Here is a 16,884-nt window from a genome sequence, read left to right as displayed (position 1 = left end):
TAACAAACAAGTATTGTTTTCTAGTTCAATATACTGTTCATTTTAACTGTATTTTGTTGATAACTGCTCACTGTTTCATTTTTATTATCATTTATATTGATATATATATAGCAACTCGTGTGTAACTAAAATCTTATGAAATATATATATATATGTTCCTCCTATAAACGAGGACAATTTGTGATTCAACGAAAACATTTGTGATGTGTAGTTAAATATAATAGAGTTACATGTAAATAGCAAGGATATTACTAATCAGTTACTTTATTTGCAATAAACGTTTTGTTATACAGATCTTTTGCACTATATTTTGGGTGAAGTACTTTTTCACCGTGTTGCATTAAACTGAAGTCAGGTATAGGGTCAACCGATATATAATGAACCACAATAATACCGTATCTCTTGACTCTTTTGCAATTTCATTTTGGGATTTGGGAAATGATCAAACACCAGTACTTTGGGATTTTTTTCACCAATGCTTTCACAAAACTGTGCTGAAATAAAGTTGAAGGGTTGTGGACTTAAAAACGAAGATTAAACTTCAAAGAACAAAAATAAATTCCGTAATCAACACCGACTTTTACGTGAGCACTTACCGTGAATAACAACTAAAATTTATTCAAGATACCATTCCAATAACGACTTGACGTGACTCATACTAAATAATGAACTATTGAAAAAGTACATTTACAATAAACTAGGTTTGGTAAAACAAATAGCTATCTGAATAAAAAATGTGCACCAAAAATATTATTCACTCTGTCGCAATTTTTAATAATTAATTATTTAATAACTAAAATTCAATATCAAGATAGCGTTTACCAAATGAAAAAATCAAAAATCTATAAAATAAGAGACATTATCGAAATTTGTCTTGTACGAAAGTAAAAATACACTCTAAGAAACATTTATCACTTATATTGATACCGTCACAAAATACCAGTCACATTAAATTACAGACAGAACGCGGTATTTTTTCCAATTTTTTTTGAATAATATGTATAACAAAGGCATAACTTCAACAATGGTTTTCTTTTAGTCATTCGCTTCCACATACATCAAAAAACGAAATTTGACGTGGGAATATTCAGAAATAATAAGTCTAATTTGAAGATTAGTAATCGATGGAACTATATTTTTGCGCCGAACTTGACAGGACTCTACATCTTCTACAATTGTACTCTATTTTGTGTTCTATTCTATTCTATTTTGAATAATGATCCGCATTTGCTGGAGACCTGGACTCCCTCACCCACGGTTTGGTGGACGAGGAGGAAGCGGCGGGGCATTATCGACATCTTCGTAATATTGCTGTTGTATGGGAGTTTCATAGGCAGATTGGTTTGTTTGGGCGAATTCGTAATCATTTGTTTGATAATAAGGTTGTCGTTGGTATGCTTCATACCTGTAAGAAGGTTGTTGATAAGGTGCATTGACTGTCGAATAATCCGGTGGGCACTCACGAGGGAGATCCGTGGCCTTGTCGTATTCGCTTGGTTGATAGACCCTCTCCCTTGGACTGACTGCCTTTTTACGGTTGTGTCGTTTACATAACCATAATAACACCGCTACAACTGAATATAAACATGTATAATATGAAGAAGAACTAAACACATGAGGTTCCGAGTCGGAAAAAACAAGAACATTCACATGGTGCTACGATACCCCATGATTCAGTAATGCCTCATATAGACTATTTATTAGGTTCTGATAATATATGAGCTCAACTTATTCGCCCCAAATACTAGAATTAATATACATATTAAATAATATATTATATTTAGTCAGTAGTTCGAATGAAGAAACATTTAATTACTTACCGGAAATGACAATTATTACAATCGAAACAGAAAGTCCAATGATAAGTCCATCTGTTAAAAATAATTTGAGTGTAAAATCTTTCCTAGCAAAGGTGAGTTTTTAACTAACAGGTATGGATTAGTAATACTGCTTCAAAACTCCAGGGTAAATATAGAAAATTCTAATGTAACTCGCGCGATGTACTAATCAAAACATAAGGTACAAACGCTCTACATAATTTTATTCATATCTTCCATTCATTCACTTCAATAGTGTCGTCATCGATGCAGTAACATACTAGTTTTGAACTTTGCCTTACCCTATAGGCATATTTTGCAATATACATCACGCTATTTAGTTTCAAAAGTTTTCAAAACCGTCTGTTTGTTCATGAATAATACGTGATCTTACTGACTTTGATTAGCTAGTTTCACTTTGCTCTATTTAAAATTCATTAGTATAGTTGACAATTTTGTCTTCTTCGCCTTGTGACGTTTGATGAATGACAAATGAACTTTCTGGTCATCGACCTCTGACTTATCACAGACAGATTTATCATTAGCTTTAGCTTGTCTTCGACCCCAAAGCTACTAATTGTCCTTGATATTGAAGACAAATAGGATTAGCGTGAGACAGGATTCCATGTGATGCAAAAATTTTCTTCATAAAATCCTTGATTTGGAATATTTAAGATTCACAAAAGATAAACAGAAATTACACCTCACATCCACTGATAATCCTAGTTTTGTGTCTAAAAAAATATACTAATAGTAACCAAATTTATATGAATTTAAACTCACTTGATGGTTCTGGTTTACTCGGTATCGACGTAGATTTTGATACTGGTGTTACTTTGATGGAGGTTGAAAATACTGAATTGGTCGATGTTGCTATCACTACTGGTTTACCTACGACATATTCAGTAGCCGCAATATTAGATATCGGCGATACATTGCCTTCTAAGTCCGCTGATCGCACAACTAAGCTGACTCTGCAAAAAGCACTTGTTTGCATTTGTTTGTTTAACTTAGTTCCAAGAAAAAGGTAAGAATGGATTCGCACAAGAGCGCCAGTTAAGCAAGTACTTATTTTCTCTCGTATTCAATATTCGCAGCTTGAATTCACGTAGGCGTTTAGGATGGGTGTCCTAAATATAGCTTTAGTGGGAACACGGATAATTACTAATCTCTCCCTATAAGCCTACATTCGTTCGCATTTGACTTTGCAACGTACAATATGTAGCAACTTTAGTTCCAAGAAAAAGGTAAGAATGGAACCGCACATGAGTCACGTACTTATTTTCTCTCGTATTCTGTCTTCGTAACTTGACTTTGCAGCGTAGCAAATATGTAGCAAACTATGGGCGGGTAACATGCACATAATGCAAACAAAGCAATAAAACTAACCACGATGAGAACCTACGTGTAAAATCCTTCTATAGTAGGCACAGACACAAGCGCCAATCTCATAGTTTCAATCTCTCCAAACTTTTTAGGACTTTTCAAACTTCCTTGTAAGAAATCATCCTCTAAAACCACACGTGTTGTTTCATTTCTCGACTGACCGAGATTAAGCAAATCGGTGGATGCTTCGAATGTGTAAAACATTTCATAATAAAAAGCTGAAATAAAAACGTTTTAATATTGTATTTTTCCCATCGCAAAAGTAGTTACAGCTTGGAATAAATAACATGCTAAAATAATATTAGTTTGTGGTCACCCTCGAACTTACAGTACTCAATTTGCATTTTATTCAATTGGAATTTTTGATCATAATACAAGACCCACCATTTCCTACGTCGTAGTCGTTTCCCGGAGCAGTAAATAAAATGTCGATTTTGTTTGTGGATTCGGTTGCTTGTTTGATTTCGAGATCAATAATTTTACATGGCGATATATTATCTGGTCCTCCGGATGCGCTACAAATGATATAAACTAATATAAGTAAAAAATATGAATAATTATTATTACGAAACTATAATTAACCAGTCGAAACCAGAAACACTAATTGCTATAAGCTGAATAAGGTGTGAGAGCACTTCATCTTTGAATTTTTCAATTTTCTTTTCGGGTGAAATTATTCTATCAATACGATTCGCAATGGTTTCAACTAGAATATTTTTTATCCATATTTACCCAGAATGAGTGAAGCCGACCATCGAGAGAGATCTACTAAATTCAGTAACAGAAATACTGTTTGATTCTACTGAATCTGGCAAGCCGTTTGGATTCAACTTCACAGAACCTAAATGATTGGGAAACGATGATTTCTTATATTCAATTTATGAGTAACGTTACCGCACCATACCATCTGCATACCGCACCAAATTGTCATTATAAATTTTGCTTTTATTGATTAATGACGATACCAGATTGTGAGACTCAATGATTTTGGTTCTGGCAAAATTCGCCGCATGAAATTTCGCCGCAAGAGCAGTTTGCTGTGAAACAAGTATTTGTAATGAAACAGTTAGGTTTTTGAAGTACCTTTATATTTAGAAAAGATTCGTTATTTAAGAGCATACCCTAACACTATAAACCTCACTGTCTTTTTATCACAAATACTTGTTTTACAGCGAAATGCCCTTACGGCGAAATATCATGCGGCGAGTTTTCCGGACACGCAATGATTTCAATGCTGAAACTAATTCATTCATGCATTTTCTGCTTCAAATCTTATTTTAATAAAGCCTAATTCTTATTCTAAATGTTTGTGAAATATCGAATTTGCCATACCATCGTCAAGGACAACACCATAGTTGTAATTTGCAAAGGACATCGTGTTTCCGTTTATTTTGGCAGATGTGCCTGATGCAGTTGCCTCAATCTAGATATATGAAAAAATATTAAAAATTATTGAGTTTTGCGACAACATTTTACATATATTCTTCCCTCAATTGAAAACGATAGAAAAACGTCAAACAGACTGAGGCCTAATATTCAAAATTAAAATATGTGACAGGAAGCGAATAACATGGTATAAATATCCTTCAAATTCATTTATATTCATTATAACCAAATATTTACTACCTTTACACTATATCGACCGTTGATGGTTGTAATATCCGTCAAAGACTTTGAATATATTCCATCATCCATTTTTTGATCCGCCCCTTAAAAGATTCACTATAACTGTGATACTCAGCAAATGGTATATTATTGTAATAAAAAGAGTGTTGCCAATCGAAGTGTATTGTGTCAAAAACGTGAAAAAGAACAGAATTCTGAAGAATGTGGATTGTCGTGTTGTTTTCTCAAGACACATCCATTTTACCATTCGACATGAGTCTCTCAGTTGAATATTTTAGTAAGGAATTTCAAGAACAATTCGACTTTCAGTGACGCAGTATATATTAGACAGCACCATAGAAATTACTCATACCCGCTCCGTTATCGAGAAGATCAATAGTGACAACACTTTTATCTGGTTTTGAAATTTTTGCTACAACATTCACCCCAGCAATAGGTAGCAACCCTTTTGAAACCTGAAAATTGTGATGCGGCAATCAGTGATTAAGTTACAAACTTACAATAGCTATTGACTTCAATTAAAGGATTGTAAAAATATGAACACTTACTTTCGCCCGCAGTACCTTTACAGAACTAGATTCTGATGTTGTTAGGAATGGCGTTATCATTATTGGTTCAACATCTTGATCCGCTGCTGAAGATGATATTTGAATATTGACCTTTGAACCAAAGGATGGTTCTATGATGTATTTCCAGTTTCCTTCCTGTCATTAAGTAGTGTTATTCTTCGAATACTTGGTTTTAATAGGGACTAAAAGCATTTATTGTACGGGGCAAATATTTTTTAACAAATTCCAAAGCGACTCAAATTTGTATGGTTACATGATTAAATTGTCGTTTTCATACATACAATAATTATATACTGAATCGAAAACTACTTTTTTTTATTCGATCCCAATTTTTTATTATTCAGATCACTGAAAAATGTCTGGCAGGTAAATAGACGTCGCAATCCATGGGATACCATTTGCTTTAATACAATCTGAAAAGTAGAGCAACCTGTTTTTTAATGTGTAGTAATTATTACCTTCGCAATACCAGAAATATTGAACGATATTGTATTAAATCCCTTGGCTTCTGAGCTCACGGTATTTCCACAATTCGAAGTTGGTCCAATGCTTGAATGGGTGAACTCGCAACCATCTGGGCTTTGAAGTCTTACGCTCAAATCTGGGTTGCCAGAATTCCAAGAAAATGAAAAAACAGTATTCTTTCCAATTGTTTGATCCAAATATACAGATGATTGATATGCTCCTGATGGTATGCTCACCTCATAACTTTCGATCTGAAATTCAAATATTATTTGTGAAGTTTAGGGTTCAATATACCCATGTCGTATTCCAACGTATGTCGTATTCCTACGAAGATTTGTGAACACAGTCAAAAATCGACGAAAAATAGGCCATACTCAGTATATAGTAACATGTAAATTGTTATTGATTAGGCCATATGCTTGCTATTGGCAAATCTTAAGTGTTTTTTCGAATAATCGAATGAGTGTTTGGGTTTGTACGTCTTCTTTTGAAAGCTTTCATTTTTATTATAAACGGTATAATCTTCAATAATCAAATTTTTACAGTAAGAACTTGTGCTGTAGTATCACCATCTTCTGGTTGGACCATTGTAATAAAAGCGTTTGTCAAAGAATTTAAATCGTTTTCGTCGGCAACAAAAACCCATTTTCCACCAGTTTCTGTTATAAGTTGTTGAAGTCCTTTTTCTCTTCCTCCATCGGTTTCATCATAATATATTGTACTGACATGAACTCCCTGGAAATGTCATGTAAATTTTTGTGCAAAAAAGTTCTATAGGTAATAAAATTTGATGCATCCAAAAAATGTTAAATTCGGCAACCAAACCAAATGTTACTTGGTAACCAGACCAAAAAAGCTTTCATTGTCCACAATTTTGAAAGTACTCAATAAGCCATAAGGTCATGTAAACGAACGCAGAAAAGGTAAATGTAGTCACGAGTTGAATGTAAACATTGATTTCCAAGTAAGAAGCACCGTTGAAATTTCATTTCACGCGCTCGTTTTACAATTTCCTAGGAATAATGCAACGCATAACAATGGTGAAGTCGGGATTTCCAAATAATGTGTATACCTTTCCTACGATGCTATCAAACATCATGTCGACGAAATTCGGTTCATTTTCTTTCCCATCAACTAAGACTATAAGATTTCCTCCTGCAGCGCTTTCACCTCCATACTCCAAAACCTGTTAGGTAATGATTACGTAATTGCTAATTGAATCAAACAATATACTACACACTGCTGGATTGAGCCATTTAAAAATGTACTTATCAAAAAGACGCTAAATATATCTTGTCACAACTTAAAATATTTCTACTATTCATTTTTCGACTGAAAATTCAATAAATCTGAAACTAAATCATGATACTTTTCATCAAAATACGATCAGTTACTAGAAAACCCCGTCATTCAAACAAGTATCTATATTTGAGAAATTAAGGGAGCGAATTTCAACGTGTGTTATAATTACTTCAATTCCTTTAAGCAATCCATCTCCAATGCTTGTGAAATCTTGAGTAATGGTGGGAAGCAAATTCACAAAATCTTCACGATCATTTTGAGTTTCTATAGTTTTCAGATAGCTCAATATATCAGCGTTTGAAGAAAACTCGACAATTCCTATTCGACTTCCTGATGGTAGATAATTCATTATCATTTCTCTTGCTGCTGTTCTGAACGTTTGTAATCTGAGCTAAAAATAAAAAGCAACGGAATTTTGTGATGAGATATTATGTGAGATGATACCATGATAGTATTAGTTTCATGCAACAAGATATTCTAGCAAAAATAATTTACTCAAAGGGAAAAAGGAAAAATGCTTAGTGTCGTTAGTACTTTCTCTTTTAATATTTTTATCATTTATTTCAAATGGTGTCGTATAACATTCAGGTCTTACCCCCTTCATGCTGTTTGAGACATCTATAATGAGAACATATCTTGGATGTTCTTCCATTTTGACAAAATTGAACGAGGGCGTTAGGTCAGTAATGCTATCATTTGCTAGATTACTCCCTTTCACGAAATCGTCATGTTGTAAAATGTGATACCAAGAACTTTTTCTGTCACAAAGTCGATTTTGTTCATTCTTTGCATTTGAATTATGGACGTTAGGACCGTTCGGATTGGTTGGGTCCTGGTCGTGACAGAATGTGACAACCTAAATATAAAGAATATTTACTGTCAAATTCAACTAACGTAGTGTATATTGTTAACTTGATAAATAATTGCCCAAAATAGTAAAGCGAACATAGTTTTGTATTTCAAAGTATGTCCTCATTCCGAGTTCGATAATTACAAAGCTGAATAGTGTGATATAGTCACCTTTGACCCTTGCCAACCATGCCTAAAAATGACGTATCTTATCACGTGGATTACATTCTGTTATAACTTTATACGAGTGTCATAAACTGTTGGGGCTTTTATCTGGAATGTGTTCCATTTAGAATGTGAATAATTTTTTTATAGCACCATAGTTGCGCGTGCATAAAAAGTTTTACTGCTGGGGATCGGGCAATTGTGAAGAATATCTCTATTGAATGACATCATTAATCAAATCACACGATATTGAGTTCAGTGTAGTTTTTATAGGTGCGCTATTACCAAGGAAACAAATGATCAAATAAACTAGAGGAACGCGTCCTGGTAGTTGCGACAATATTTCTTATTTATCTGTTTATTTTTTCCAACTTCAAAGGTGCAGGTGCAAAAAATGTGAATGTAAAGAAAATTTAGAGTATTATAAGTTGAAAATATGTAAAATATTTACATTGTCCAAATACTGGTAACACGAAAGAGTGGTGCTAACTCCAGCTGTATTTTCTTGTGGTAAAAAAACACACTGATCATCTGTGTAAGTATTGGTATTTTCATCAAACGCACAAGTCGTAGCAGTGTTCTCAACATTGACAACTAATCCACTGACAGATTCTGGACACCTTAATTTTTCAAACAAAAATTAAGCGTGTATTCTACACCCAACACCAGAGCACAAACACTTTGAAGCAAACAGGTTTCTTTCTGATTTCCCTGTTAAATATTTGGTACCCACGTAGTATGTTTACCAGGTTAGGATTTGGTATAATTTGATTCCGATTTTTCTATTTTAGTTCTATTACAAGTTCAGGGGCTGTCTGTGTTAGTCAAGTGGCCCATAGATTTCAGTCTCTTTACACAACTTGATGTAAAGTATAGGCAAACAAAATTAGTTATCTATATTGGTGCACACACTTATGGAGCCCCAAATTTTCAGTGTTCAGTACCATCGTAATATACTTAGTTACTTTTCTATGACACCAGACACACAAAAGAGTTGAAGCACAAAAACTATGACTATAAATTTAGTTAATTTTAACCACTTTCAATTTCAATTACTGTATATGTATAGGAAAGTTATTCTATTTGCCTTGATGCTTGATGTTCTCCATTTTGCTTCGTATACTCTGTTGAAGTCTCGTCGTATATGCCATATCGGTAATGTGCCCATTGTTGAACAATAGCTTTACCTGGAATTAAAAATTACTTGAATGTAAAACGCACTACTTTTACTTTCTATTTTACATTTGGTTTTGTTATTAAAATCAAAAATTTTAAAACTTTATTCAGGGAAAATTTGAACCAGACCAAAAGTACTTAAATATCTCGGCCACTATTATCAAGTTTGCAGAAAAGACAAATCCTTCTGCTAAGATTAATAAAAGCTATTTAATTGACTTGAAAAGGGTTAGATTAATACTTTCAGGCTCGCATTTGTTTTCAAATAGACCGGCCTATATGTACCATCGTCTTTTGTCTTTTCTTGGGTTCAGAATAAAAAAGCCTAAAAAAATCTATGTCCTTATCATTTATAGTTACAATTTACCTCTTTGACCGAAATTTGTAACAGCGTCATCGTCAGTATAGTAGTTATATCTGGTATGGATTTTGCTTCCTGGCTCGCCACATGCACTTCCGTATTGTTCCGTGAAAGGGGCTGATATGGAACCGCTTTCAATCACTACATCGGCCTGAAAAGATGGTTGTGACACATGTATGCAATTAAACATAACAGCAAATAGCAATAAAACACAAATTCATATACGAAAGAGGGCATTACATAAGGCATAAGCTTGTGGATCGGCTGCAAAGCGTGCCGGAATCAAGCGATAAAAATCTTGTTGACGAATTATACCAACAACAAAATATAACTAAGGAAAGAGATTTGAATGTATCATATTACCTCGCTGTAAGTCTCTTCTGTTGATATAGGATAAGAAGTTTTGGTCCATGTTGCCGGCACCAGTATTGTAATGATATTGAAATACGCGCGATGTTTAGTTGCTTTGTATAAAGCTTCTGATGCGCTTGTCCATGCGTCCTAATGAACAAAAATATACATTTTCTGTGAAAAAAAACATTAATCTTAAAGTCAAATTTGTTTACATACACCATTTTTCTAATCTAACAGATTTTATAGGAAGACATTCTATCAATAACTCACAGTTATTTCCTGAATCAATGCTGAACTTTCCGGAACGGTAGGATGAATAGCAATTAGTAATCCTTTGTATCCATTATTCTCTAATTTCACATTTGTTGATCCGACAAAAGAACGGAAAAGAAAAAATAAGACTACCACTGGTAGTCGAGAACTCCACATATCTTTTCAACTATTCATATAATTGATATACTGAAAAGATGCATTTATATGTAGTAATAAATGTTATCCAAATAACTAATATTCCCTACAAAATAATTCGATAATTGCTTGTGATAAATAGTTGTCTTTTTTCAAACTAGAACGATAAATTGATTTTTTCTAACCCCAACTCTTTTATCGAATTGATTCTGTCCATACTATTCTGTGGTATTCTGGGTTTGTGTATTTGAATTAAACATTTAAAATGAAACTTGTCTAAGTTTGTTTGCTGTGTGACAACACATCATTTTGAATACTCAAAAATATTTCCATTGCTCATTCTAATGGCAAAATGATAAGAGCGAATAAGTATATATGTGTTAAAAAAATGGCGCAATACTCGATCGGTCAATTATTTATTTTCCAACCTATATTTGTCAAAATATGGCGCTTGTAAATCGGTTGCGATGCTACCTCGAAGCGAAATACACTCCGTTCAGACATGCTTTGTTGATGACTAACAACAGTTTCGAGCATTTGATATTAGATTTTTCTTAGTCATGATGTGGACACGATGACCCCCAACCCTTGCTTTATTGTTTGGCGATATATATATATATGATATACGACCGGGAAGGCGAACGCGGCTGAGGTGAGTTTCAAGCAGTATCCGTTGAGTAAACAAATAATACGTTTGCTTTCTAAGACCAGGTCAGTGCTCTTCTGTATGTCGAGTTCTATGTGGACAATGCGTTTAATAAAAGTATTGATGGTAAAATTTCGAATGCTGCAAGATTTAATAGTTGAATTCCTTGGAAAACCACATTTGGATAAAAATGTTATCCTTCAATTAATTTTTTTATTTCAGAATAAAGAAAACGATTTGAAAATGGACTCGTAAATGAACCCTAATGTTTGCACAGCTTTGCTCTATTTATATGTGTAAACATGCTAATTATTAATTTCAAATAAAAAAAACTAAATCGGGGCTTGCGTTTACTTACCCCTCTTTTGAAAAAATGGAATTTCGTTGTTGTTTGATGGCAAACTTTCACTTTAAAGTTTGCATTTCCGTATATCGTTCCCCGATATTGTCCCGTGGAATATGATGTTTTTCTATTTAATCCAAATTCAAACAAAATTGCCAGAAGACTTCGTCTAGATACTTTTTTATTAGAAAGGAGTCGGAACTACTATACGAGTTCATAGATTATACAGGTGTGCTCTAATATTTAGGGCTATTATGTGATAGATAGATTCCAAGTACAACTTTGAAAATGAAAGGCATGAAATGTTATATACCAGTTATGCACACTACGTAGGAGAACAAAAGTTGCAACACCAATTAGTTTTGATTCAAACAGAAATAGACAATTGAATAAAAAGGTCAGATTTGGACGATAACTCTGAATCGTTATTAATGCAGCTGTAATTTCGCTACTCTGAAAAGTAGAAGGATTTTGTCAGTTGAAAGTTTAGCATTCCGATGAGTGAGGTAATTCTCATGTGAATAAATGCAACCTTAATTCACTAAGTTGATAAAAACTCGTTCTGTCAGTATATATATTATAATATATCATGAATATAGCCCACTGCTTTATAGTGATCGGTGACGTTTTCATTCAAGAATAAACAAATAAGAATAGATACTACTATGTTGCACTGATGATTTAGTTCTTATATACTAATCATGATCGCCCATGAACCAAAGTCTTCTTCATTCATATAAAATAATTTAGAAAAGGAAGCTCGTTGAAATTTAGCAAGTATGTTGGATTGACTTAGGATAGTTACCTTTACTTTTGCTACAGCATCATTGCATTTTATGCATACGGATCCATCGGCACAAAAGCGTAGAAGATTAGTAGTTAGTCTCGCAGAAACCAAATCATTAGCATATGTTGCATTCAAGAGCTTTTTTCTCAGCTAGTATGTTTTCAACGTGAACAACATTTGATTTTAGAATATTGAGAAAAAAAATTTAACATATATATGAAAACAAAAATGAAGAAAATATGGATGTGCGTGATTTCTATGATGCTTTATAGACTTGGTGAAGGAATCGTCAAACTTGAGAACAACAAATATACTGGAATTGTCATAGCTATCAATCCAAGTGTATCCGAAGATCATGACTTGATAGATTCAATAATAGTAAGAACGTGTTTGATAATGTTTGGTGAATATTTCGTAATTCATTTCAACTTAGCAGCAAAATACATTCTAGGAAAACATTTGATATATTGACGTAATCAGTAAGACCAAAGTACATTATATTATTTCGTTTCGTTATATTGTTTGTGTGTACCATATTTGATGTATGCCTATATATATTGCAATCGCGTATTGTTGACATTATGACATATTTAATTTCTGTATGCAAAAGTGTATATGAACAATGTTCAAACGCTAGACAAAAATTTTCCTTGGTGAAGGTCATATGACGTCACCCAATTTGTGATCATATATTTGTGCTTTGATTTTTGGAGACTCAGAGGACGAATCGTTTTGTTATAGCCTATATTAGGTTGTCATGAAAAAATCGCTTTTTTCTTCACTGGACCAATTGCTTTGAAATTTTAAGTAGTTAAAGCTTGCTGTTGTCGCTTGTAGGCTATTTCATTTGTTTTTTCACTTCAAAGTTTTGTGTCATGAGGCCATCAAAATTAAATGTTGCGAGCCGTGGTTCCGTGATCACATCTCAGTGATCTGACTACCGGTGCTGGGATAGATTTGGTCCTACTTCGTTTTAGCCTTCGTGTCCATATATTTGAGCATTGCTCTCTTGTTTATTTATTCATTGGACACAAAAACTTTCGCTTCATTGAAACTATATTATCTATTACAGGAATCTTGGACAGAGGCATCCAGTGCGCTATTCACAGCAACCAAAAATCGTGCATATATTGGCGAAGTAACAATTCTTCTGCCAAGCAATTGGACATATTCATCTGCGGAACTAGCTGGGAATGAGACATATGACAAAGTAACCAGAATGCTAGATTTTTTTCTTTTTTTAGAACGTGGAAATGTCAGCTTATTCTCCCGTTAACGCGACAAGTACTTTTATAAATTATTGTGCAAAATATGCCATAAGGACCCTCTACGCCAGGGGTGTCAAGCTCGTGGGTTTTCGAGGGCCGCATTGCATTTTAGGAATTGTGCAAAGGGCCGCAAATAGTTTTTGATATATTTTGACAATGTATACTTGAGGCATATTTTTATATAGGTATAGTTTGTGGCATATATTTTGACGCAATTGAACAGCCGAATGAAGTTTTGGTATCTTCTCGAATTTCAAATGCAATTTACATATTAATTTTTGCATTCCAATATTATTGCAATTTACTATATTTATCACAAAAAATCATAAATTTTAATGTACAACATTTTTGAACAAAGTTCTGATAAGGAAAGAATAATATATACACTAAAAAATACTTAATCTCAATATATAAGCCTAAAATTTACAAACATACTACAGAATAAACTTTTTTTTATTACATATGACCTGACGTTTGGCATCTCTTTTGTGCCACCATCTTACTAATATCAGAATGAAATGATTTTACAGTACCAACTCTAATTGACGAGGTCATATGATCATAGGTTACTCTGGATCGTTGAGAATGTTTGATTAATTTCAGTAATACAAAATATTACGTTTATCATTGCATGTATAGATCAGTAAACAAACAAATGACTACCTTTTCGGACTAGACCAGGGGTGGGCAACCCCTGGCACGCGTGCCAAACTCGGCACGCGAGCCCATTTATTCGGCACGCGAGCGAGGCCTCAGAAACGAGATCATTTTCTATCAGATAAAAAGTTTCGAGGCTCTGATTTATCTGATGAAACTCGGTGTTTGTTTATTCATTATCGTTTGTTAACAATCTGTTATTCATTTACAATTTTAAACTCTTTTTGTCTTTTCATGACATATACAAAGAAATACATTATGACGTAACAACTGAGTTAGCTCTCGACGAATTGTGACGAGACACAGCATTCATTGGGGGGGGTTCATTGTTACGTAATATTGAGTTCGTCTGTGCCACTTTTTTTCTTCATTTCTGATTGATTTATGAGGTTGTACCGTAAATATATACTACTACGGTTGTACAGCTCATGTTGGTTAGAGTTACTTGCTAACTTACTGAAATAAATTGATTTCAAAAGAAATATAACCAGTAGTTTGTATTATTCTTTGAAAGTTACAAAATATAATCCCAATGTAAATCTTTATCAACGGTAATGCAGCAGAAGAAGCATCACTTGTATAGAATAAGAAAAGTAATCAAATCTATTTGTCAGGCTGATATTTTCCCGAATAGTGAATCCGTCTGTAGATTACATGTTTAGAAGGTTTATTATTGTGTATGTTTGCTTTAAAAGTAACAAGCATTGTTTTTAATTTTGGTTGGAACGCGGAAGAATTTTGTCGTTAAATTTAGCCGATTTGGGCACGCGAGCCGAAAAAGGTTGCCCACCCCTGGACTAGACATTTCCCTCCACATTTCCTACCATAACGTGGCATACGTGGACCGCTTGAGTTATTGATATAAATTTTCAGTAACTAGGTAGCCTTATAATTATGATAATATACAAACATATTAAAAAAAATTGTTCAAAGTTGATCTTTAAAATTGTTATATTGACTGCTGAGCTTATTCTGATAATGTCTATACTTATATTGTATTCTTTCATTGTACTGATGGAAATGTGACAAATTAAACAATGTGATTTAGAATTTTAAGAAATGTAGAAATATTGCAACTCCCATTGCAATTCCAAACAAAAAAAAATTTAATTTTCTAAAACTATTTTCAGCAAATTGTGTTTATCTGTGTGAATAATCGATTTCACTTTAAAAGGTTTGAAAAATGTATTACATTTAGATAACAAATAACTCACATAATTTTAGAAATATTGTTAGGCGTTTGAGGGTCGCATTGGAAGTGCTCGCGGCCGCGGGCCGCATGTTTGACACCCCTGCTCTAGGCGACATTTATATATATTTAGGACGACAAATGCATGAATTTATTGAAATTACAGGCGATAGATTAGCTCTACTGTGACGTGTAAATGGGGGGGGGGGGTGAGTAGCGTTTTGTGAGCGAGAATGAGTCTGCAATATATATAATAACTAATTTTGTACTAACTACGTTCAGTGATTTGTCAAATGCTGAAGCAAACACTATTACTTATGTGTGTTTTTGTTTTGAACAGGCCGATGTTATAATTGCAAAAGAGAATCTGAGCTATGGAGATGCACCATATACACTCCAATTGGGAGGTTGTGGACAACCTGGATCATACATTCATTTCACTCCAAATTATTTTCTGGATGATAGCATGATAACAAACTATGGACCAAGAGGTAGATTGTACAAACATGAAATAAAAATTGAAACGTTTGTTTTTTGGCATTTGCTCAATTTGAAGCAATAATGCAAAGTTCAGTCTTCGGCAGAAATTGAGCATATGAATTGAAATATGTGGGGCAGGCCTATATACAAAATTGTACAATTAGACATATGAATGGTTTCGTTGTATGCATAATTTTATCTTCTTCAAGAATATAAATTTCGTGCCAGATATCTTTGACCAGAATGTTTTTTACAGAAAAAGTGATAGTACACGAATGGGCGCACTACAGATGGGGCGTTTTTGATGAAACATCGGAAACCGATCCATTTTACATCGATCCTGATGATGATGCAAATGTATTGTGCGACCCACAAGATTATAATAATTGCCAAACCAAAACTCAGTAAGTTCATCAACGTACTGTTCATTGAATATGGGCTAATGCTTGCGGTAGTCCTCAAGAGTAACTCTCGGTGTCTGCTTAAAACCAAGATTTAGGCGAATTTTGCAAATTTAACAACACTCACAGACCCTAACGTAATATCATATTATTAAGATGTGCGCGGGGAATCAGAATTTGCTGCACAGAAGATCCAAATCTAACTTTAAAATGTACGAATTCAGAGATTAACAGACCGGCCTGTAACACGGACCCGACTACGGGATTGTTTACACAAGACTGCATATGCTATGCATCGGACTCCGATGGAGTGTTTAATGCATCACTAATGTCCTACCAATATATAGATCCGGTAAGAATATTGGGTTATAAAAATCAAAATTTTTTTTCTGTTGCTCAAGTTCATAAGATACATTTGCAGAAACATGCGATTCCTTATTAACGCATAGTAATATGTTTTAGATCGTGTCTTTTTGTGAAGACGGTAACGGCCGAAATTTCCACAATGCCGATGCGCCAAATGATCAGAACCGACTGTGCAACAGAAAAAGTACATGGACTGTTATAATGGAATCGAACGACTTCATAACTGGGAATTATCCTGTTTCCATCCTCGATACAACTCCCGTATTTAA

The 16,884-nt window shown here is 33.9% G+C and overlaps 2 protein-coding genes across 3 annotated transcripts; both read right to left on the bottom strand.

Annotated features, from left to right (window-relative positions):
* Positions 1-37: 37 nt before the first annotated feature.
* On the bottom strand, positions 38-7,541 carry LOC120334531 (calcium-activated chloride channel regulator 1-like). 2 transcript variants are annotated; one of them, XM_078109603.1, is made up of 14 exons: positions 7,335-7,541; positions 6,936-7,049; positions 6,407-6,598; positions 5,857-6,114; positions 5,378-5,533; positions 5,182-5,284; positions 4,830-4,912; positions 4,536-4,626; positions 3,936-4,044; positions 3,588-3,718; positions 3,223-3,421; positions 2,601-2,791; positions 1,821-1,871; positions 38-1,574 (listed from the first exon to the last, which is right to left on the bottom strand). In XM_078109603.1, exons 1-14 carry the CDS (start codon positions 7,518-7,520, stop codon positions 1,249-1,251), a joined length of 2,190 nt encoding a protein of 729 aa, XP_077965729.1. In that variant the 5' UTR covers positions 7,521-7,541; the 3' UTR covers positions 38-1,248. The 2 variants fall into 2 exon arrangements, with proteins under 2 accessions (XP_077965729.1, XP_077965730.1); XM_078109604.1 differs by having other exon boundaries at positions 549-1,405.
* Positions 7,542-7,625: 84 nt separating this feature from the next.
* Positions 7,626-10,545, bottom strand: LOC144411840 (calcium-activated chloride channel regulator family member 3-like). Its single transcript, XM_078109456.1, has 6 exons — positions 10,341-10,545; positions 10,080-10,217; positions 9,723-9,867; positions 9,267-9,366; positions 8,631-8,799; positions 7,626-8,021 (listed from the first exon to the last, which is right to left on the bottom strand). The coding sequence occupies exons 1-6, from the start codon at positions 10,497-10,499 to the stop codon at positions 7,626-7,628; spliced, it is 1,107 nt and encodes a 368-aa protein (XP_077965582.1). The 5' UTR covers positions 10,500-10,545.
* Positions 10,546-16,884: the final 6,339 nt, after the last annotated feature.

The sequence above is a fragment of the Styela clava genome, chromosome 15 (assembly GCF_964204865.1).
Source record: "Styela clava chromosome 15, kaStyClav1.hap1.2, whole genome shotgun sequence".
NCBI classification, from domain to species: domain Eukaryota; kingdom Metazoa; phylum Chordata; class Ascidiacea; order Stolidobranchia; family Styelidae; genus Styela; species Styela clava.
Note: the sequence above shows the minus strand (reverse complement) of the source record. Positions and strands in the feature narration are given on the sequence as shown.